Genomic DNA, 23,903 nt, shown 5'->3' with positions numbered 1-23,903 from the left:
GCCGGCTCCAGGGGTTTTGCCGCCCCAAGCAGCCCCTCTCCCCCCCCCCCCCCAAAAAAAAAACCACGATCGCGATCTGCGGCAATTCAGCGGGAGGTCCTTTGCTCCGACCGGGAGTGAGGGACCCTCCACCGAATTGCCGCCGAATAGCTGGACCTGCCGCCCCTCTTCGGAGTGGCCGCCCCAAGCACCTGCTTGCTAAGCTGGTGCCTGGAGCCGGCCCTGCTTGTACTTCTTTGCAAGGCCAGGAAGGATTTTGTCTTTATCTTACATGTATTACAAATAAAATGTATTGCAAGCATGAAAAACTAATAAGAAAGCTTTCATGTTTCTTTACTGCCAAAAAACCACAAGTGATTGAACCTAATACCAAGGCAAACAAGATGATCTGACTTTGTAATATAATAGTGAATTTACATATTAAATTCACTGTTATATTACATGTGATGGATATTTTCCATTGATTATTAAATGTTCTACAATTGTTAGATATAAAATAATACCAGACAAAAAATCTTTGTATGAAGCAAGAAGGTCCATAGAAGCAAATTCTGGGATGTTCTGTTCTCTTATGGCTTTCACTTGGTGGCCTTTAACACCCTTCTTTCCAATTAATAGCTGAGAAGCAAGCATAGCTTCACTGACCTAAAATTAACATTTAATTTAGTCAGAATCAGGTCACTGTAATATGTATACATATATTGAGACAAGAAAACAGACTACAAAAAATTAAGCACCCAACATGAGAGGTGACTGGGGAAATCTTCCATTTCTCTCTGACATACAATACATATCTCACTTAAATAGATAATTACTGTTGACAACTTAATTATTACACAAGTGATTTCAAATCAGACATCCTCACCTGGATGCCACTGATGTCTCCCCACATGTCAAATGTGTATGCATACATATAAGGCCTTTAATTCCTAGATGTGCATTGTATCAAAGTAAAAGCAACCTGTGTCAGACATGGCCAGGAGAGATGAACGCTGTATGAGCAATGCTTTTAATTTTAAGTATTCCAAATAACATGCCTGGCAGAAGTCCCAATGAATTTTAATTCTTGTCCCTCCTGCCTTGTGTTGTCTTCACAGCTGGTAGGAGTAGAATATAGGGTATGTTTACACAGCAAAAAAAAACCCTGAGGCAGCGAGTCTCAGAGCTCCTGTCAACTGACTTGGGCTCACGGGATTTGAGCTGTGAGGCTATAGCAGTGTAGATGTTTGGGCTCAGGCTGGAGTCCGAGCTTTGAAACCTGGCAACAGGGTGGGCCTCAGAGTCCAGGCTCTAGCCTGAGTCTGAACACCTACACTGCTATTTTTAGTCCAGCAATGCAAGCCTTTCAAGGCTGATTCCCCACTCTGGCACTTCAAGTGCAGAAGATGGGGGCCCACAAGGATTCTAAAATTAATACTGGCCACTCCAGGCTTGTATTAAACTCCCAAGGTTACAGCTTCTCTCTGACCTTGGATGGGTAGATGCTGCCACCACCCAAGTGCAGAACCCCTTTGAGAACCCAGGAAGGCGCACTTGGGAATTCATTCCTGTGGGGTACCCTCAAGCCCTTTCCACTCACCCCTCCCACCTCCCCCAGGGAAGAGCTGAGAAAGAAAGAAAAAAAAGAAATCAGCTGTCATCACCAGCTAATTAAACAACATGTGCACAAACTTCTCAAGACACACAAATTCAATTCTGTTCTTTAAAAAAGGTAATTATTATTAATAAAAAAAAGAAAGAAAATACATCTGGGAACTTAGGCATTTGCTAGATTTAAAAAAAAACAGCTACAAGGATTAAGCATCAAGAATAGCTTTCCTGAGGTCCAGCTTAAAGGTTACAAGCAAAACAAAAAGCACCTGGGGTTAGCACAGAGGAATCCAGAGATAAACCTAATTGCATCTCCTAAACATTTCCTGATCTACTTACATATCTGGGGTTTCAAATGAGTAGTTTCTAGGTATGATACTGAGGATTTTTCCTACCTGGCTCAAGTTTCTTACAGCATAGTTGCTCTGTTCCTTCTCTTCGGGAGAACAACCACAGACAGACAAAAGGGGATTGTTTCAATTTTTAAAAGTTCTAGTCTTCCCATTGGCTCTTTTGGCCAGGTGCCCACTCACTTCCTTTTACCTATGCATAGCAGTGAGACTTTTTAACCCTTTATAGGTAGAGCAATTAGAGATCAGCTACTAAGAGGGATTTTATAGCTATTGGTTGGCTGGGTGTCCATAAAAGGGAGCTACTCACCCCTCTTCATTTATCACAGAGCCTGAGTCAACTGACCCAGGGTCTGAGACTCACTGCCACAGGATTTTTTTATTTTTTTTTTGCTGTGTAGTCATACCCAAAGATAGAATCAAGCACAAAAAATCTCCCCCAAATATCACACCAACCTGTGTAGCTGCTCTGACTGCAATCCAGGCCTGTGCTCTGTACACTTCATTTACATGGGGGATTTTCTCAGTAGAAGCCAAGTGTTCTTTAGGAGTAGGCTAAAATTTAGCAACAGTTAATAATTAGGTTGGTAGGTTTGTCAAGGAAATACATAGTTGGTGGGGAGCAGGTCCTGGAGGAGTCATGGTAGTTAAGTTACAGAAATCAGTAACATTTGTGAGAAGTCACAGATCTATTTTTAAAACCACCCTAATTATATAAATGGGTCTCCACTATAATTTTGTATTTTTGAAGGCACATCATGATCCCTCTCTTTCACATAGTTCTTGTATACAGCTTTTTCCATTTTTGTCAGTAAACATTGTCTTGAGTTTTAAGCGACACCTTTGTACTACCTCTTTTTTCCTTACCTATTGACCTGTATTTCCCTGATGGTCTAGTGCTTGTAACTGTACCTTGCAGTACACTACTTTTTTGTGTCTGCAGTGTTGCCCCTCATCTCCAGTTGTAAAACACTCCACAAATAACAATATACTGAGTAACGACAGTCTGAAAAATGTTTGAAGTTCAGTTTATAATGATACTGAGAACCACAAATTCACTAGTACAGAATCTGAAACTAAGCCACAATTTTGGGGTTATTCTTCTGACCTCAATGTTTTCCTGTTTATTTTAAACCATTTTTACATACATTAACATTGCAAAAAATAGAATAAACCAAATTAGAATCCTACTGCTGTATTTTATGTTAGTATTATTTATTTGTAATATATATTGTGGTAGTGTCTACAATATGCTAAAAGAAGACATGGTCCATTCTCTGAGGAGGTTATGATCTAAAAAAAGGAGGATGTACCTTTGTTTTGGATGCCTCTATCTTAACAGTTTGTGAAGCCTCTTCCTTATATGTAGCCAAATGGAAATATAACAGTGCTATCTCCAGGTAGGATTTCCTTATCATCCTGCAAAAATGAACACACAGATGTATTGATTTTAAGGCCAGAAGGGACTATTATGATTATTCAGTCTGAACTTTTGCATAATACAGGGTGTAGAACTCCAGTGATTCCATATCCAGCCCATAATTCCTATTTGAGCTATAGCAGATCTTTTAGAAAAATATCCAGTCCTGATATAAAGACTTCAAGTAAGAAAGGCATACCATACCAAGCAAGAAAACCTAACAAATGGCATAACTATTTAGGAACATGCAAAACGTATTGTGTGTAACATGCAAACAAGCACTTGGTAAACAAAAGCTGTTTTTGTCAAACTGATCTGGTTCTATGTACACAATGTGTATATGTTCCTATAAGCACAGTCTAATGCTTCAATGTTAGGTCACATGTCCACTGCCTCAGTTTTTCTCTCTTGTGGATGGTTGATTTGGGGTATAGCTCTCCAGCCAAACCTATACAAAGGTCCTTCCTCTTCCAGGAATAAACAAAACATGCCCAGACAAAGCAAAATAGCCTCTTAAGCTCCGCACAAGGCTCAGCTGAGGTACAGGGAAACATAATCCCTCCCTCAACTCAGATCTGACCCTGAGACCCTGAACTTTCAAGCAAGGTATCCTCTTCACTTTGTCTCTAGGCCATTTCCTACATATCTTTATAATCTTGGGCCAAGACTCTATGGTTGGAGAGATTCCTTAATATTGCTGCTCCCTGTAGGTCTCTGTAATTTTTCCAGGCTTCCTATTTGGCTCTCTCCAGGTCCTCCTGCCACTCAGGACTCTTCCTATGTGAAACAGTCTCCTGACTATGCAGTCCTCTTTCCAAACACAGTCACATGCTGAACTGTTGCCAATTCACAGATTCATTGTGATAAGTTCCAGCAGGGACATGATTCTTGTGAAGCAAAACGAGAGAGAGAGAGACATTGCGGTGTAGACTAAGGAAAGGTGCACTAAACAACAAAACTAAAGATCATGAGTTCTAGACCCAGCTCTTCAAAACTGTTGTCAATAATTCTGTGAACATCACAGCTCTTATTCTGAGCCACCATTTTACATTGTGGGGAATACCTCTCATTAACCAGTTTCACAAATAAGATAACTAAGAGCTTGCACAAGGTCACTTCAGGTACAATCCAGAACAGAACCCAGGTCTCTAATACAGAACTATGTCTCGTCTACTTCACCACACATTCTTTCAGAAGGAACATGGCACATTAGATGCTTGTGAAACCTACACTAACAGAGTATGGCACTGTGTCACCATCTAGAACAGAGGTGTGCAAACTACGGCTCATGGGCCACATCCGGCCTGCAGGACCCTCCTGCCTGGCCCTGAGCTCCTGCCCTGGGAGGCTAGCCCCCAGCCCCTCCCCCGCTGTTCCCTCTCCCCCGCAGCCTCAGCTCACTCCGACGCCGGCACAATGCTCTGGGCAGCGGGGTGGCGAGCTCCTGGGGCAGCGCAGCTGCAGATCCCAGCCTGACCCGGTGCTCTGTGCTGTGCGGTGGCATGGCTGGCTCCAGCCGGGCAGCGCGGCTGCCTGTCCTGGTGCTCTGGGTGGCGCAGCTGTAGCGCCGCCAGCCACTGGTGCTCCAGGCAGTGCACTAAGGGGGCAGGGAGCAAGGGGGGTTGGATAGAAGCCAGGGGAGTTCGGGGTGGTGGTCAGGGGGCGGGGGTGTGGATAGGGGTTGGGGCTGTCAGAGAACGGGAAACTGGGGGTTGAATGGGGGCAGGGTCTCAGGGGAGCAGTCAGGAATGAGAGGGGGTTGGATGGGATGGTGGGGGGCAGTCAGGGGCAGGAGTTCTGGGGGTGGTAAGGGAGAAGGGGTGGTTGGATGGGACAGGTGGGTTGGGGTCCTGGGTGGGGGCAGTCAGGAATGAGAGGAGGGGTTGAATGGGGTGGCAGGGGGCAGTCAAGGGTGGGGGTTCTGGGGGCAGTCAGGGGACAGGGAGAAGGGGTGGTTGGATGGGGCAGGGTCCTGGGGTGGGGGCCGTCAGGGAGCGAGAAGCAGGAGGAGTCGCATAGGGGGCAGGGCCGGGCCATGTCTGGCTGTTTGGGGAGGCACAGCCTTAGCTAACCGGCCCTTCATACAATTTTGGAAACCCGATGCAGCCCTGAGGCCAAAATGTTTGCCTGCCCCTGCTCTAGAAGGTAAGCCACATATAAAGGTTTATGACTCTGCTGCTGCTTCTGTGCTCAGAGTTCTGATTCTTTGGCTCAAGTGGTAGAGGATCATGTTTTTACATGCAGAGGACCCCAGTTTTGTTCCCACAGAGAACCCAATCAGGGGCATTGCTATATTTGGCTGTACTGTATGTAATCAGGAGACCACAATCTGCTCCCTGAGTCAGGAATAGAAACTAACAGTCTTGATGTCCAGTATTCCAGAGACGCTCATCCTGGTCCTCACTGCCTGAATCGATTCAGGCCTCTAGATCCTTCCAGTCTATTGCCTGCTTTTTGCTGGTAACTAACACCAAGGAACACTGTTCTCATTTCTGTTCCAAGGCACATTTGCCCTTCTCCAGCTCCATCTGTCCTTTCAATTGTTTCTGTCTGCTAGCTCTTTTAGCTTACCAGGCTACAGGCACCTACTCCTCACCTACTCCCCCTGGGATCCCTCATACAGCTGCTCTTTTCCACATATTCAGGCCAAGCTGCTCTTGAAGTCATGGTCTGGAAAGTTCTTTAGGACTTCCAAGCTCTGGATTGGGCTTCCAGGTGCTTGAGGAGGATCCCTTGGGCAATAATAGGGTTCAGATCAGGAGCAACGGTGATAGCTCAAGACAATAGTCTTTACTATGCTATGATGTCAGGCATCCTCACTGAGACCTTGGTAGGTGGCCTGAGCTCCCCCTAGATGTTCATATCCACTCTGCTGCCACTGTTACTCTCTCTATTGTAATCAAATAGTCTGCAAAGTCACCATCTGGGCCTGATTTGGCCAGTCTGAGGTCTGAGTTGGTTCATGCAGCCTCAGTCAGTTCTGACACTGGCACTGGACCCCTCCTTCAGCCATTTCAGGAGAAGCTCCTGGCCACCCCATTCTTCCTCTGCTCTTCCTGTTGCTGCTCATATTGATGTTGGTTGACTTCTAACATTCACTGTCGAGTCACTAGTCCTGCTGTTGTTGCTGAGTGGCCAGCTGCACTGCCTGCTACAGTTGCTAGTTTTCTATCCTTTGGATGTGGACTGCAATTCATGTTTTTTAAAATGAAATAAAACCATCAACTTAAACTTAGCACTTTTTGTTCCTGGAGCTGAAACAGAGGGTACATGTTCCAAAACAGAACTGAAAGCTCTAACTTTTATCTAATGTAATACTTATGTGTTGGTTATTTCAGTGTGTATGGAAATGTATATTTAAACCCCAGCAACATTTACATTACATAAGAAACTATATCAATATTTCTTTTATCTTGGAATAGACAAAATCTCTCCACAAAGAGGGAAAGAAGCCTGTCCTTTATAAAAGAAGCCTCACACAAAGTCCCAGAATAAAGACAAATACTACATAGTGGCATGTACCTAAAGTGAGAAAGTATTTTGAAAACTTATATTCACAGTTCCTTACCCAAAGTTTTGATCATTTCGCTGGCTCACTTTTATGGCTTCCAACAGGGTTTCAGCAGCTCGTGGTGACTTATTGTTACCTGCTTCAATAATCTGGCGCTCTACCTTACCTAAGAAAGAAACACAAAGCAGTTTTGCATGATTTTATTCTTTTCTCTGCAAGACCCAAATTGCTTTTTCCTGCAGGAAATGCAGATAACACGTTGCCTTTCCTTTTCTCCTGCTGATAAACAAGTAATGGGCACGTATTCAGGTTTTTTTTTCAGTTTGCTTTTAAATATAATGTATGATATCAGTATGACAAGTTATTCCGAACTGAAGTATTACCCTGTATTGAAATACGTTGAATAGTTACAGTAATCAACTTTGGAAATACAGTGACACCTAGATGTCATTAGAATCCAATAATGCATGTCAATATTTCAGATTGCTCTTTCCAATATATATGACTTTGAACCCTACTGCAATGAATTTAATGGGACACAGTTATTTAATTCCATAGCATTTTGAAATTTGTCACAATCCTCTTATTTTCTTTACTGTAGACTGATGCAAAGAAGTCATTTAGCATCTCTGCAATATCTTTACCCTTCTTGATTGTTCCCCTTACTCTCTGATAAACTAGATAGGTGAACAAACGATTATCTTCAAAAAATCATGGAAGATAGGAGAGATTCCAGAGGACTGCAAAAATGGCAAATATAGTGCCAATCTATAAAAAGGGAAATAAGGACAATCCAGGGAATTACAGACCTGTCAGCTTAACTTCAGTATGTGGAAAGATAATGGAGCAAACAATTAAGAGATCAATTTGCAAACACCTAGAAGATAATAAGGTGATAAGTAATAATCAGCATGGATCTGTCAAAAACAAATGTATCAAGCCAACCTAATAGGTTTCTGTGACAGGGTAACAAGCCTTGTGGATAGAGGCGAAGCAGTTGATGTGATATATCTTGACTTTAGTAAGGCTTTTGACATTGTCTCACATAACTTTCTCATAAACAAACTAGGGAAATACAACCTAGATGGAGCTACTATAAAGTGGGTGAATAACTGGTTGCAAAACCATTTCTAGAGAGTAGTTATCAGTAGTTCACAGTCAAGCTGGAAGGGCATATTGAGTAGGGTCTCGAAGGGATTGGTCCTGGGTCCAGTTCTGTTCAATATCTTCATCAACTATTTAGATAATATCAGAGGGGTAGCCGTGTTACTCTGGATCTGTAAAAGCGGCAAAGAGTACATCCGACGAAGTGGGTATTCACCCACGAAAGCTCATGCTCCAATATGTCTGTTAGTCTATAATGTGCCACAGGACTCTTTGCTGCTATTTAGATAATGGCATAGAGAGAATGCGTATAAAGTTTGCGGACAACACCAAGCTGGGAGGAATTGCAAATTCATTGGAGGATAGGATTAAAATTCAAAACAATCTGGGCAAAATGGAGAATAGTCAGAAGTAAATAGGATGAAATTCAATAAGGACAAATGAGAAGTACTCTGATTAGGAAGGAACAATCAATCGCACACATACGAAATGAGAAATGACTGCTTAGGAAGAAGTACTGTGATAAGAGATCTGGGGCTCATAGTGGATCAGAAACTACATATGAGTGAACAGTATAACACTGTTGCAAAAAAAAAAAGCAAACATCATTCTGGGATGTATTAACAGGAGTGCTGCAAGAAGACACCAGAAATAATTCTTCCACTTCACTGATAAAGCCTCAACTGAAATATTGTGTCCAGTTCTGGGTGCCACATTTCAAGAAAGATATGGACAAATTGGAGAAAGTAAAGAGCAACAAAAGTGATTAAAGGCTTAGAAAATATGACCAATGAGGAAAGATTGAAAAAATTGGATTTGTTTAGTCTGGAAAAGAGAAAGCCGAGGGGGGATATGATAAGAGTTTTCAAGTACATAAAAGGTTGTTACAAGAAGGAGGGAGAAAAATTGTTCTTGTTAACCTTTGAGGACAGGACAAGAAACAATGGGCTTAAATTGCAGCAAAGGAAGTTTAGGTTGGACATCAGGAAAAACTTCCTGTCATGGTACTTAAGCACTGGAATATATTGCCCAGAAAGGTTGTAGAATCTCCATATTTGAAGGTTTTTAATAACAGGTTAGACAAACATCTGTCAGGGATTGTCTAGATAATATTTAATCCTGCCTTAGTGCAGGGGACTGGACTAGAAGACATCTTGAGGTCCCTTCCAGTTCTATGAGTCTATGAAACTCCTCTTGTATTTCTGAAATGTCATTATATACTGTACTCTTGTTAAATATATTCAAGTATAATTAAATGCAGTAGAGATACTTTTAGTCAGTCTGTCAATGTGGGAAATGTCAGGAACATGTATCCCTTTTAAGGCATCCTGCAGGTATAAGAATATGTTGGAAAGATAGTCATGTCACACAACCAAGATTTTGCTTACCTTTCTGAAAAAGAATTTCCGCTTCCAAATCTAATTCTCTGGTTGCGGATGTTCTACAAAGGTCCAATGCTGTTTCTAAGTGACTGAGAGCAGGTATCCATTCTAATGGGTTCTCTCTTTTAGATGTGGAAGCTACTTCTTGCGCTAATGCATGTGCTGAAAAGAAAACATTTTAGGCAGGCTTTGGTAAATTATCAAAAAACACAAATACTGTAAAAAGGAAATAACTTCCTGGCAACGAGAATTATTTTACAGTACTAAACTCCAAAAATCGAAATGGTGCAAATATTTTCAGTGTTGTACTATGGAGCCGAGAGATCGTGAAGATGTTTCAACACAATATGATGTAAACAAACCATCCTGCGTGGCTCGGTTCACGTGGGCCACAGAAAAAGACGATTACTCACCTTTGTAACTGTTGTTCTTCGAGATGTGTTGCTCATATCCATTCCAATTAGGTGTGCGCGCGCCGCGTGCACGTTCGTCAGAAGATTTTTACCTTAGCAACACTCGGTGGGTCGGCTGGGCGCCCCCTGGAGTGGCACCACCATGGCGCCAGATATATACCCCTGCCGTCCCAACTGCCCCTCAGTTCCTTCTTGCTGGTTACTCCGACAGTGGGGAAGGAGGGCGGGTTTGGAATGGATATGAACAACACATCTCGAAGAACAACAGTTACAAAGGTGAGTAACCGTCTTTTTTTCTTCGAGTGCTTGCTCATATCAATTCCAATTAGGTGATTCCCAAGCCTTACCTAGGCGGTGGGGTCGGAGTGAGATGTTGCAGAATGTAAAACTGCTGAGCCGAAGGTTGCATCATCTCTGGACTGTTGAACAAGAGCATAATGTGAGGTAAAGGTGTGGACCGAAGACCAGGTAGCTGCGCGACATATCTCCTGGATAGGTACACGAGCCAGGAAGGCGGCAGATGAAGCCTGAGCCCTGGTAGAATGCGCGGTGATGTGGCTTGGAGGAATATGAGCCGAATCATAGCAAGTGCGGATGCACGCCGTCACCCAAGATGAGATCCTCTGAGAGGAAACAGGTAGGCCTTTCATTCGGTCTGCTATCACGACAAAGAGTTGGGGCGTTTTCCGAAAGGATTTTGTCCGCTCGATATAAAAAGCGAGTGCTCTACGGACGTCCAGGGAGTGCAATTGCTGCTCCCATCGCGTTGAGTGTGGCTTCGGGAAGAAGACCGGGAGAAAGATGTCCTGGTTAACATGAAAGGCTGAAACCACCTTAGGGAGGAATGCCGGGTGTGGTCGCAACTGCACCTTGTCCTTGTGGAACACAGTGTACTGCGGGTCTACCGTAAGAGCCCTAAGCTCGGAGACTCGTCTGGCCGATGTAATGGCTACAAGGAAAGCTGTCTTCCAAGACAGGTAGAGTAGCGAGCAGGTTGCTAACGGCTCGAATGGGGGAGACATAAGTCTGGTTAAGACCAGGTTGAGGTCTCAGGTCGGGGCTGGGCGGCGTACTTGGGGGTATAAGCGCTCCAAGCCCTTGAGGAACCTCGAAACAATAGGGTGTGAAAACATGGAACGGCCACCTTCCCCTGGGTAGAAGGTAGAGATGGCTGCCAGGTGTACCCTCAGTGATGATACTGCTAGGCCCTGCTGTTTGAGAGACCAGAGGTAGTCCAAAATAGAGGGGATCGAGACCTCAGTGGGAGTAAGATTATGCGTTTCGCACCAGCAGGAGAAACGCTTCCACTTGGCCAGATACGTTGACGGGGTGGAAAGTTTTCTGCTACCCAGAACTTGTCGTACTGATGCAGAGCAATGCAACTCTGACTGGTTTAGCCACGCAGCAGCCACGCCGTGAGGTGAAGGGCCTGCAGGTCCGGGTGGCGAAGTCTGCCATGGTCCTGAGTTATGAGGTCTGGGTGGAGTGGCAGGGTAATTGGGTCAGCTATCGAGAGGTCGAGCAATGTGGTGAACCAGTGCTGCCTGGGCCACGCTTGAGCGATCATGATTAGGCGCGCTCTGTCCTTGCAGAGTTTTAGCAGGACCCTGTGAACCAGCGGGAACGGTGGGAAGGCATAAAGGAGCTGGCCCTTCCATGGCATCAGGAAAGCGTCTGAGATCGATCCGGGGGAGAGACCTTGGAAGGAGCAGAACATCTGGCATTTCCTGTTCGCGCAGGAAGCGAACAGGTCTACGTGGGGAAATCCCCAGTTCTGGAAAACAGAATGAATCACGTCTGGACCATTCGTGAGACAGGAAGGACCTGCTGAGCCGATCTGCCAGAGTTTCCAAACCCCCGGGAGAAAGGACGCTACCAGGTCTATCAAGCGGGCTATGCAAAAGTCCCAGAGTTGGATGGCCTCCTGACAAAGGGGGGAGTATCGTGTCCCTCCCTGTTTGTTTATGTAGTACATGGCCGTTGTGTTGTCTGTAAACACTGAGACACAATGGCCCTGTAAGTGATGTTGGAACGCCTGGCATGCCAGGCGGACTGCTCTCAGTTCTCAGACATTTATGTGTAATGTCAGCTCCTGAGGTGACCAGAGGCCTTGAGTACGAATGTGTCCGAGGTGAGCACCCCAGCCGAGAGACGACGTGTCCGTCGTCAGGGACATTAAGGGCTGGGGCAGATGGAACGGCAGCCCTGCACACACCAAGGAGGGAGTTAGCCACCAGTCCAGGGAGCATAGGGTGCTCGGGGGAATTATGACTATCGTGTCTATTGGGTCCCTGCCCGGGCGGTATACCGAGTTGAGCCAAACTTGGAGAGGGCGGAGGCGGAGCCTGGCGTATTTGGTTACAAACGTGCAGGCAGCCATATGACCCAGGAAACCGAGACAAGTGCGAGCTGAGGTCATTGGGAAATTCTGTAGACCTCGGATGATTGTTGCCATCGCCTGAAAGCATGGTTGTGGCAAGCAGGCTCTGGCTAGATTGGGGTCCAGGATAGCTCCTATGAATTCTAACCTCTGCGTGGGAACCAGAGTGGATTTTTCCACATTGATCATCAGGCCTAGGCGGATGAATAGGTCCTTGACGATGCCCACATGCTGAGTGACTAGTGTCTCGGAGGGCCCTCAGATGAGCAAATCGTCCAGATACAGAAAAACGTGTATCTGACGACGGCGGAGGTAGGCGGCGACTACGGCCATACACTTTGTAAATACCTTTGGGGCTGTAGAAAGGCCAAACGGCAGTACCGTAAACTGGAAGTGCTGACGGTTGGCTACGAAGCGAAGGAATTTCCTGTACGGAGGAAAAATGGTGATGTGAAAGTACGCGTCCTTCATATCGAGGGCAGCATACCAGTCTCCAGGATCCAAGGATGGGATAATGGTCCCCAGGGATACCATGCGGAACTTCAACTTTATCATAAATTGGTTGAGTCCTTTGCAGCCTGGGGTCAGTCTTTTCCGAAAAAAGGCCTTTACCATCAAATGGCAAGTCCTGGATGGTATACTGCAGCTCCGGTGGGAGGCTTGAAGCCTGAAGCCATGAGATGCGCCTCATGGCAACACCCGAGGCCAGAGTCCTGGCTGCTGAGTCGGCGGTGTCCAACGAAGCCTGGAGGGAAGTTCTGGCCACCTTTTTCCCTTCCTCCAAGAGGGCAGCGAACTCTTGGCGGGAGTCTTGAGGGAGAAGCTCCGTAAACTTACCCACACACGCCCAGGTATTATAATTATAGCGGCTAAGCAGGGCTTGTTGATTTGCCACCTGGAGCTGTAGGGCACCTGCAGAGTAAACTTTGCGGCCGAGTAAGTCCATCCGCCTAGCCTCCTTCGATTTCGGGGCTGGCGCCTGCTGACCATGGGGTTCCCTCTCATTAACAGACTGGACGACCAGTGAGCAGGGAGGAGGATGGATATACAAGTATTCATACCCTTTAGAGGGCACCATATATTTACGCTCGACTCCCCTGGCCGCAGGAGGGATAGAGGCTGGAGACTGCCATATAGTGTCCGCATTGGCCTGGATGGTTCTAATAAACGGTAAGGCCACTCTAGTGGGGGCATCCGCCAACAGTATGTCCACTACTGGGTCCTCTACCTCTGGGACCTCCTCCACCTGGAGGTTCATATTGAGCGCTACCCTCCTGAGGAGGTCCTGATGGGCTCTCACGTCTATTGGAGGAGGGCCCGAGGAGGATGTTCCTGCCACTGCCTCATCTTGAGAAGAGGAAGAGGAGATGCCAGGGACGAGCGGGTCCTGTGCGGCCTCTTGCTCTTGGGCAAGCTCCTGCTCCAGTGGAACCTGGGAGTCTGGTGGGTGAACTGGGGTGTCCTCCGTAGCAGTCGGAGGGGGACGGCTGACCGTCGCCCCTGGCACTCTGTGCTCCGATGGAACAGAGCGGGATGGCACTACTGGTACGCCCTGGGCCTGGTGGTAAGCCCAGTGTGTCCAAAATGACCACTGCTGGGGCCCTTGGTCCTGAGCGTGGGTCTCTTGGAAGACTCTGGTGGGTACATCAGAGTCATGGTCCTGCGCATAAGAGCTGTCCGCGTGGGAAGACCCTGATGCGTGTCTGGACGGCCATGGAGGAGCTGAGAAGCCCTGGGCAGAGCCTCTGTCTGTAGCAGACCTTGCTCCACTCGGCATTGGGGACTGGTACCGGGAGGCATACCAGTACCGGGAACGAGATCGGGACCTGTGACTGGAGCGGTGCCGGGAGGTCGACTGAGATCTTGAGGCTCGGCGTCGGGAGCGGCTACGGGAGTCACGGTGCCTGGAGCGGTGCCGGGAGCTGGAGCGGTGCCGAGAGTGGCGGGCCGGCAAACGGGATACTGAACGACGCCACGAGTGCGATCGGTACCGGTGAGGGGAATGGTGCCGGGACTGCGAGCAGCGTCGGGAGCGGGAGCGCCAGCGGGACCGAGAACGTCCGCGGGACCGTGACCGGGAACGGTGCCACTCTGGTGTGCCAACAGAAGATGGCTGTATCATGGCCGGCTTGCCGATAGACTGAATTACCCGCACAGGCGGTGCCGGGGGACGAGGCAGAGTTGACTCTGTCATTGCAATCAGGTCCCGCGCCATTGAGAATGTCTCCGGCACGGATGGAATAGTAAGCTCAACCATGGGTCGTGCCGGGGAGCTGACAGGGACCGGACTCAACGGCCCTTGTGGGACCAGAATCGACGGTGCCGATGTCGTCGGTGCCGCGGTAGGTGTCGGTGCCTGGCGATCCGACTTAGACGAGCTCTCTGGCTGCGGTGCAGGTGGCACGGAAGCAGCAGGAGTCTTAGGCTTTCTCGACCTCGGGGAGAGGGAGCGGTGTCTAGTCAACTTCGGTGCCGGCGACAGCCGGTGCCGAGAGGTCTTGGAAGTACCGGGGTGGTCTGGTACCAAGGAGGCGCTTCTGCCCGCCGATTGTCCAGCACTCGGTGCCGATGATGGGGGGGTAAGAGCCGCCTCCATGAGGAGCTATTTTAGCCTAGAGTCCCGCTCCTTTTTTGTTCTAGGCTTAAAGGCCTTGCAAATGCGACACTTATCTGTCAGGTGCGATTCCCTGAGGCACTTAAGACAGGAGTCGTGGGGATCTCCTGTCAGCATCGGCTTGCGGCAGGCTGAGCATGGTTTGAAACCCAGTGAACCGGGCAGAGGCCCCAGCACCGGGTACGGGGAACGGGCTGAACCCCGAACCCCTCTTAACTATAAACTAACTATGAACAATGTTAACTACACTATAACTATAAAATGTTTGAACTATATACACAACAAAATACTAGAGAACTACGTGTAGCTAGGGAGGTGGAGGTCAGTAAAACCGCACTCCACTGTTCCAACGACCGACACGGACGGTAAGAAGGAACTGAGGGGCAGTTGGGTAGGCAGGGATATATATCCGGCGCCATGGCGGTGCCACTCTAGGGGGCGCCCAGCCGACCCACCGAGTGTTGCTAGGGCAAAAATCTTCTGACGAACGTGCACGCAGCGCGCGCACACCTAATTGGAATCGATATGAGCAAGCACTCGAAGAAGAACCAGACCTTGCAGAGGACATTTGGAAGGACTGGCAGTGAATCATTCCTTAGTTTCACTTGAACTTTCAGATTCTATACAAAACCAACATTGCCAGGAATCTCCAAATGTCAAAGCAACTTTTGCACCCTTCAGATCTAGAGGCTTCTTTGAAATTTTCCATGGAACTCTGCAAAGCTTATCCATTCTCCTAGGCTTTTCCTAAAAGTTTAGATTGAAAGGTAAAAACGGACCAAATTGAGTCATTATTTTCCTGGGTGATTTATATTGTGTGAACTGGAATTATATGGATGGTAAGTCACTGTATTTGGAACTCTTCTCTTTATTTTTGTATATTTTAAACATTTGTATAAGCACCTTTGGGAATACAACTTTTATGAAGAGAAAGAAAAGAATTGGAGCTACTGGGATTACATCATTATTAAAGTTACACGATCTTGGTTCCAGTTCACACTGTAATTACCATACTGTAGAGTCAGATCTACATACAATGTCCCACATCACATATGGGCAGCTGAACGATCAAATACCATTTGAAACATGACATTGCATCTTTTCCCTCACCCCATGGTTATTGTAGGGGGGGGTCACAGTATTGCCACCGTACTTCTGTGCTGCCTTCAGACCTGGGCCCTTGGCCAGAAACCACCACTCTCCAGCCACCCAACTCTGACAGCAGCAGCACAGAAGTAAGGGTGGCAATACCATACCATGCCATCCTTACTTCTGTGCTGCTGCTGGCAGCAGTACTGCCTTCAGAGCTGGGCTCTTGGCCAGAAGCCACCACTCTCTGGCTACCCAGCTCTGAAGACAGCACTGCCATCAGTAGCCATGCAAAAGTAAGGGTGGCAATAATGCAACCCTCCTATAATAACCTTGCAACTACCCCACATCCCCCTTTTGAGTCAGGACCCCTACAGTTACAACACTGTGAAATTTCAGATTTAAATATCTGAAATCATGAAATTTTTAAAATCCTATAACCGTGAAATTGACCAAAATGGACTGTGAATTTGGTGGGACTCTAACTATATCATAGCCATCTTTGTGAGACATGCTTCAGATACTACACCAGTGGTGGGCAACATCAAAAGACAATTGGCAGGAGGGAATATGCAGACAAGGTTCATATTGTTTGTGTAACTTTAGCTATGAATGTCCTCACTTTTTAAACATTTGACTTTTTACTGACAAAGGTCCAGTAATGATTTAACTTAATTTAAACCTCAAACCGAGTTTAAAGCTTTTTTTCTGAGAATATTCAGTACATTTCCAAGTAATTTGCCAAAAAATATCATGCACTGCTTTTTACACTGGACAAATGGAGCAGAGTTTATTTGTTCATTAACAGCTCATACACAGCATTAAACATTATAACTTATTTTATTGAGAGAAGGACTATTGGCCCGGATTATCTCCTATTCTTTTAAAAAAATGTTTAGTTACCATAACAACTGTTCTCTGAGATGACTCCCCATGGGGATCCATACATTAGGGAGTTGGAATATATATGGGCAATTATCAGAGAATAAATGCTGTGTGTGGCACTGAGCATGGTATTGTTAACTTCTACTTGGAAAGAATGAAAGTTATTAATTTAAAACTACACATTGCACGTGGCAGTTGTATATATATAGGGTGACCAGACAGCAAATGTGAAAAATTGGGACGGCAGTGGGGGGTAATAGGAGCTTATATAAGAAAAAGACCGAAAAATCAGGACTGTCCCTATAAAATTGGGACATCTAGTCACCCTATATACATAACACTCTGAAAAGCAAAATAAATGGATACGTGAATGCAAATTATATGGAATATAGTAACATGCATTATATAAAACTATAATGTTTATGTAAAAATCATACTTTTAAAATGTTTATGCTTGTTGTAATAGTTGTACCTTGTCTGTATAGTTGTTTTGGTATTTGCAATGACTGTATCCCATCTACTGAAGATTTCAGAAGGAAAAATTTTCCTTACATTTTTACCATTACTTAATGAAAAATTGATGTAATTCATACACCTCTGGTACTATTTCAGTTAATCTGATATTAGTTTTCAACTATTCATCAGACACATTACTGCAACAATGTACTTGATTTTTCTTACCAATTCTCATTTTGACTTTTGCCAGTAAATTGATAGCTGGCAAGTAATTATTTTTTAAAGGAACCACTGGACTTGTCAATGCAGGGTCTTCTGTGTGCTGTTCGATTGGTTCTCCAAGGGCAAAAATCTAGTAGAAATTTATTTTACAAAGATAATTATACACAACAATACAATCCATATGATCCATTTTATATACATCTAGGCTGCAATTCTGCCCTTTGAATGTATACAAGGGTCTGCCCTCACAGATCCAAAGCCCCACTGACTGACTTTGTTATGTCTTATGAAAGAGCACTGGAAAAGGGCTTAATATTCCTGAACTGCTGAATTAACACCGAGCATCTTCTCCATTGAGAAGAAAGTTCCTCTAAGTTGGGACTTCAAATTGTATCCCAGATGGGACAGACACAAGGTCAACGAGCTCATGATCTGGTTTACAAGTCTCAGGATAAGGGTTCCAGAAGAAAAATTCCCTCACACCAGAAAGTCATCAAAAAACAGAACCTCTGACATCTTAGTTCTGGAGATGGAATGCTGTTACTGTCAGATTTGAGAAAAGATCTTGAAGCCAATGAGAGACTGTCTCACAATAATATAAATTCATGTGCCAAAACTGCAAGCACTGACATGGGGGAGACAAGGCAATTGGGAACTGCAGTTATGCAGGCTGTAAAACTATTCAGGTTAGCAAGTTCCACAGGTGGAATTCTAAGAGGACATGGTCCATTTCATTCTTGATCATCTAGGTTTGGGGACATAACAATTTAATAGTTTAAGACTCTGCATGTCTACGCTCAAGGAAGGAGAGAATTTAATCTGAAAGCTTCTTTTGTGAGCCAGTATCAGGAGTGGGCAGAAAATGAAGAAGGGCATGTCTACTTCCAAATAAAGAAGGAAATAGCATATTGCTATAAACTTCTTTTACAAGTCTTATGCCTTTAGATGAATTTTAACTGTATTTATGCTTAAACTCTTATGTAAAATCACTTTATTTACACCACTTCACAGTTTATTTTTGTGAATATCTATAAATACTAACTATTACTATTTTATACTTGATTTCTGGTTTGAGTGATTCTCAAATTAAGAACTAAGGCTAAAATTCTCAAACTGGGGTGCTAAAAGTTAGGCACCTAAATCTGTAATTAGGTATCTAATGAGATGGCCAGATTTTTAGAGGTGTGGAGCACTCTTTGACTTCAGTGGGAGCTGTGGGTGCTCAACATCCTTGAAAATCAGGCCATTTATTTCAGTACCTAAATAAGGATTTGGGTGCTTAAGTGCTTATCCATTTCAAAATGATACTGGATAGTATTCAAAGTACAGATTATCTACGTCTGCATCTAACCCTTGATGAATCTCTAGGAATTTGGTAAAAAGGGCAAATTCTGTACATTGTATAATCTGAGGGAAATTGGATTATATGTCCCCTTTCTTTCCAATGAGTTGCTAAAATAGCTTCCGGAGTATGTCACAAATGAGAAGAGTATGAGGAGTTTGCAAATTGCATGAAACTAACATAAATCACCAACCTATCCTCACCTGTTTAATAGTAAATTTGTGAGCCAGAATTAACAAGTATAATCGTTCGATTGCAGAAGAGTGATGCTCTGTGTCCTCATCTGTTTGTGTTGTCAATATGTCTGCCAGCAGAAGCATACTTTTCACTAGTGTTAAAGAAGCCATAGGGGAAATAAATGGCTTTTCTTGAAGTAAATTGATTATATCCTATTTAAACACAGATAAAATAAACCAATTTAACCAATGTCATTGTTTGTTTATAAAGACACAGATAAAATGAAAAAGTATGTTTATATTCACATTATCTAAGAGGTATTAACTATTTCAGGATTATTTTGTCCTGGCAGCAGTTTTATTTGGCAAAAAACCAAAAAAATTAACAACTGTTCTTTGTTTGCATTCAAACCTGCAGAAGAAGCTTAATGCCAGTCATAGGGCGCCTTTCTTGCAGCTCCAGTATAACCGCTTGCACCATCACTTCAGCCTGTGTCTCAATGTCACTGAAGGCCTCTGCTTCTATTATTACTTCATTTATTAGACTTGAACAATCAGTCATGTCATTTTCTAAAAGAAAGAAGGGGATTAATAATAAAAATAAGATTAAAAATGATTTTACAATACCTTTCTCTTACACACTTAAAGGTCGCATATACTCTGAAAAATGACTATAAAAGTGATAGAATGGGCTTCCATGTTTATTGTGTTTCAATGATTTCTATATCAAATATGTTCAATTTCCAAGAAAAAATGGTTTGTTTTCAAATTGTCAGCATTGCCAACACACAGAAATTGGGTTCTTTTCTTCTGAGGCATCAATACAAGTAATGAAGATTCTGCAAGCCTGAGGATACTCTCCAATTACACTATTGTAATTGCTCAACTCCACTATTGTCTTCAAAATCTTCTGTCAGTTACAACTTTGAAACTCAGTTAACCTTCATAGGGGCTGCACAGGTGCAATTTAGAGCAGAGTTGGCCTGCCAGTCTATGTGAGTAGAGATGATACTCACGCCAGAAAGACCACAGCTTCAGAGCCCTTGTTAAGCTTGTAGGACTTCAAGTAGGAAAAACATCAGCTCAGTTTACAACAAAAAAATTCAGTCTGGAATCAATGAGACACAATAAATGTTCCTGTTTTACAGTCACCTTTCAGAGTGGAAGTAGAACACATAATTATATATAAATTATAAATACATAATTTTAACACATATTTTAATTTGTACATTTATACACAATGCAATATAGTTAACACCAGTACATAATTGTGTAACTGATGAAATATTAACTAACAATCTTATGTACAAAAAAAATTCCCTAGCAATTTTGTGCAATTAGTGGCATAAAGTATTTTTATACTGTCATGCTCAAATGCTTGGAAATAAAAGAAACGGGAACAGAACATTTCCATTTATGGGAGATTTATAAAGTCAGCACAGCAGAGGAGTATTTGAGGTTTGTTCAAAATAGAGATATGTAGCAGTAATAAATTTTAAAAATTAAGTGTGACTATTTAACTTAATTGCTTTAAAGCACATCAATTTTTTTATTATGTACTTGATTTTTCAGAAGGTAATGAGCATTAAATGAGCCTTCTTTGATTTAATGGCTTATACTTTATAAACTACAGGGAAAGACCAAATTCAGCAATATAATATTTTCTTGGCTGTATTGTCTGAATTCAGTATAAACAGTTGTTTATTGATAGTTCTAACATTAATGTTTTTATTATTTGTACTGTAGTAGAGATTGGGATAAGAGGACCATTATGCTGGGCACTATACAGACACCCAAGAACATATGGTCCCTTCCTAAAGAGCTTACAATCTAAAACACTAAAGCAAAGACAACAGTACCTTTCATATCACCAATGCCACGGATCTGTGCTGTTAGTGCAGTCACTAATGCCATGCGACATCTCAGCCACAGACGTATGTTCATATGTTCTCGTGCTATTACATTGCAAGGCAGCTGAGTACTGTCTACATAAGAATCCTGGTCATATTTCCAAAATCAATAAAAAAGTTATTCTGTGAATAAACTACTTTAATACAAACAATGCAGTGTTAAGTTTAGGTATTTGTTAGTATAATATAAATCAAAATAATACAAATATTTAAAAAATAGCATAGTTATACTTAAAAGTTTATTCAGTTTGGCTCAATCATTTTTATTACAGATGTCAATTTATGATTTATTAAGTTAAAACCCGATGAAATAATGAAATCTACAATGAAAATTAAACTGTAGTAATGTGAGAACAAATAAATACGTAATATGTGTAGAATATGTGCCGGTGATGAGCACATGATAAATTCAAGGACCATGTGATAAAGAGCATTTGTTATATACTTTTGATCACCTCATCTGCACTCTGCCCACTACTCCACTGAGACTAATTCTAACATTTCAAATGTCTAAGGCACCTCAAGCAGTTGTCTTCAAACAAAACCTACCACAGAGAGTTCAGGTTCCCAAGCGAACCTTCTATACCACCTCCAATCCATTACAAGTAGCTTTTCTGAGACACGGTTCTGCAGCCCAGATATCAATAGCTTGTGCCATCAGAACACAAGAGATGAGCATGGCCAGAGTTTGTCGTTTAGCCAGTATCACAATTATATACTTCAGCTCACATTCTGCTTTTAGTAACAACCATTCAAAATAAATGGCTTGCATGTTTGCAACCAATGATGAAAATTAGCTACAAGGCTGGATTCTGACCTTAGAAATCAGTCTCCTTTAAAGATATTTTATGTTGAGAGCCTTAACAATTACTGCAGTCCATCATACATTTTAATTGTCATTGCTGGAGCTACAATATGTTGGACTGTCAAGATAATAAAAGACCTCAGTCAAAGTTCTGTCAATCCTTAGACAAGTATTGAGAATTAGGAGAACTGATCAGACACTTTACTAATTTTAGATGTCAGTGGTGATGTGTACTTCTCTGTCAGGCTTTATAGTGAAATGCTCTCACTCAATACATTTGCTCAGACAATTTACGTATAGTAAAGTCAATCACGTATTTATTATATAGCATCCAAAAGTGTGTGAAGAGGTTTGAAGTTCAAATCTATATTTTACAGTATAAAAGAAAATCCTGGATTTTTATACTCTTGCATTTATAATTGCATTTATAATACTCCCACAGCATATTAACTTCTATGATGGCAATTAAAAGTCAACATTTAACAACAGTAACCATACAGAGTTAGCAGATATACCAGACCTCTCTTATACTAAGACTAAAAGTAAATTTAATACCTCAGATACCACTGCTTAATAGCTGTAGATAAATGCATTAGTGGCGATCACCGCACTAGCATTTCTAAAAGAGGTTCAGCAGCGTGCTTAATTTGACATTTTGATGCAAGACTTTACATATAAGCAAACAATAATTTAAAAAGTAGAATCTGTATCAGTACATACTTGATGCTTTGTTTGCTGCATATTTAGCTGAATATGTGGAACATTCTTCCTGAAAATGTTTGCATCCTGAAGAAGTCGAATTGCAGAGAAAGCTAAAGCAGCACTAATAGGGAACATATTGTTAAACAACAAAAATTATGTACCATTTTATGCTTTCATGTAATCTTTCTGATGTCTAGACCATTTTGGATTGTGAACCAGCAGTTATAGACTAGATTTTGCTTAATTAATACAAAAAAGTGTATCTATAGCATATATTGAATGTACAAAAACAACAAGGAGTCCGGTGGCACCTTACAGACTAACAGATTTATTTGGGCATAAGCTTCTGTGGGTAAAAAACCCACTTCTTCAGATGCAGGAGTGGGTTTTTACCCAAGAAAGCTTATGCCCAAATAAACCTGTTAGTCTTTAAGGTGCCTCCGGACTCCTTGTTGTTTTTGAGGATACAGACTAACACGGCTACCCCTCTGATACTGAATTTACAGGAGATGCAATTAAATGGGAGGGAATACTGAAGAGTATTTCTACAAAGAGACACAACCCACTACAAAGAAACATAAGAGTGTGTAAGCCAATGGGCAGAGTCACCAACCAAGTTAGTTAAAATAAAACCCAAACTCTAAAGTTCAGTTTCACATCTCTTTCCTCAGGGTCAATTTTATAAACAAACAGCATATGCAAAAAGATTTAAAGTAAGAAAAACCTGTTAATAGAGGCTGTACCACTTTCAGCATGCTAGGAAAGGAGAGGACACACCCTTCTTCCTTGGTACCCCTTTGTAACTATACATCACGCTTTTGCCAAGTCCCTGTGGAGAGGCTTCTCTCTTTCCAAGATTGAATCAAGAGACTTCCGTTACATAGTCTCCAGCAGGGCTGCCCAGAGGATTCCGGGGGCCCGGGGTCTTCGGCGGTGGGGGGGCCCTTCCGTTCCGGGACCCGCCGCCAAAGTGCCCCGAAGACCCGCGGCGGGAGCCCCCCGCCGCCAAATTACCGCCGAAGCGGGACCCGCCGCCGAAGCGCAGCCCGGTCTTCGGCGGTAATTCGGTGGCGGGGGGGGGTCCCCGCCGCGGGCCTTCGGGGCACTTCAGCGGCGGGTCCCGGAACAGAAGGGGCCCCCCGCCGCCGAAGACCGGGCTGCGCTGCGGCGGCGGCGGCGGCGGGTCCCGCTTCCCCCCCCCCTTACCCGAGCGCGTCTCCGGCGGGGCCTGAGCTCCGTCCCGCTCAGAGCCGCGTGGTGAGGGGGCGGGGCTGTGAGCTCCACGCCGAGCGGAGGCAGCTGCCCTGCCCCCTCCCCACGCCGCTTTGAGCGGGGCGGGGGTCAGGCCCCGTTGGAGCTCCCAGCCCCGCCCCCTCACCACGCGGCTCGGATCGGGGCGGGGCTCAGGGGCTCGGCCGGAGACTCGGCGCTTGATGCGCTGAGGCTCCAGGAGAGGGGCGGAGGCGGGAGCCTCCGCTCTTCTCTTGGGGGCCCCTGCGGAGCCCGAGGCCCGGGGCAAATTGCCCCCTTTGCCCCCCCTCTGGGCGGCCCT

General features: G+C 44.2%; 1 protein-coding gene across 2 annotated transcripts in view; it reads right to left on the bottom strand.

Annotated features, from left to right (window-relative positions):
- CFAP54 (cilia and flagella associated protein 54) overlaps positions 1–23,903 on the bottom strand; it is a 220,844-nt gene that overhangs the window by 36,979 nt on the left and 159,962 nt on the right. For both annotated transcript variants that reach the window (XM_045000813.1, XM_045000816.1), the window contains exons 53-62: positions 22,370–22,472; positions 20,794–20,932; positions 19,347–19,504; positions 18,962–19,147; positions 17,420–17,546; positions 9,364–9,519; positions 6,929–7,037; positions 3,254–3,359; positions 2,397–2,495; positions 504–645 (exon numbers count right to left, since the gene is read on the bottom strand). In XM_045000813.1, coding sequence (XP_044856748.1) covers positions 504–645; positions 2,397–2,495; positions 3,254–3,359; positions 6,929–7,037; positions 9,364–9,519; positions 17,420–17,546; positions 18,962–19,147; positions 19,347–19,504; positions 20,794–20,932; positions 22,370–22,472 — 1,325 coding nt within the window. The remainder of the gene's footprint in view (positions 1–503; positions 646–2,396; positions 2,496–3,253; positions 3,360–6,928; positions 7,038–9,363; positions 9,520–17,419; positions 17,547–18,961; positions 19,148–19,346; positions 19,505–20,793; positions 20,933–22,369; positions 22,473–23,903) is intronic.

The sequence above is a fragment of the Mauremys mutica genome, chromosome 1 (assembly GCF_020497125.1).
Source record: "Mauremys mutica isolate MM-2020 ecotype Southern chromosome 1, ASM2049712v1, whole genome shotgun sequence".
Classification (NCBI taxonomy): domain Eukaryota; kingdom Metazoa; phylum Chordata; order Testudines; family Geoemydidae; genus Mauremys; species Mauremys mutica.
The sequence above is the reverse complement of the archived record's forward strand: the minus strand, read 5'-3'. Positions and strand labels throughout refer to the sequence as shown.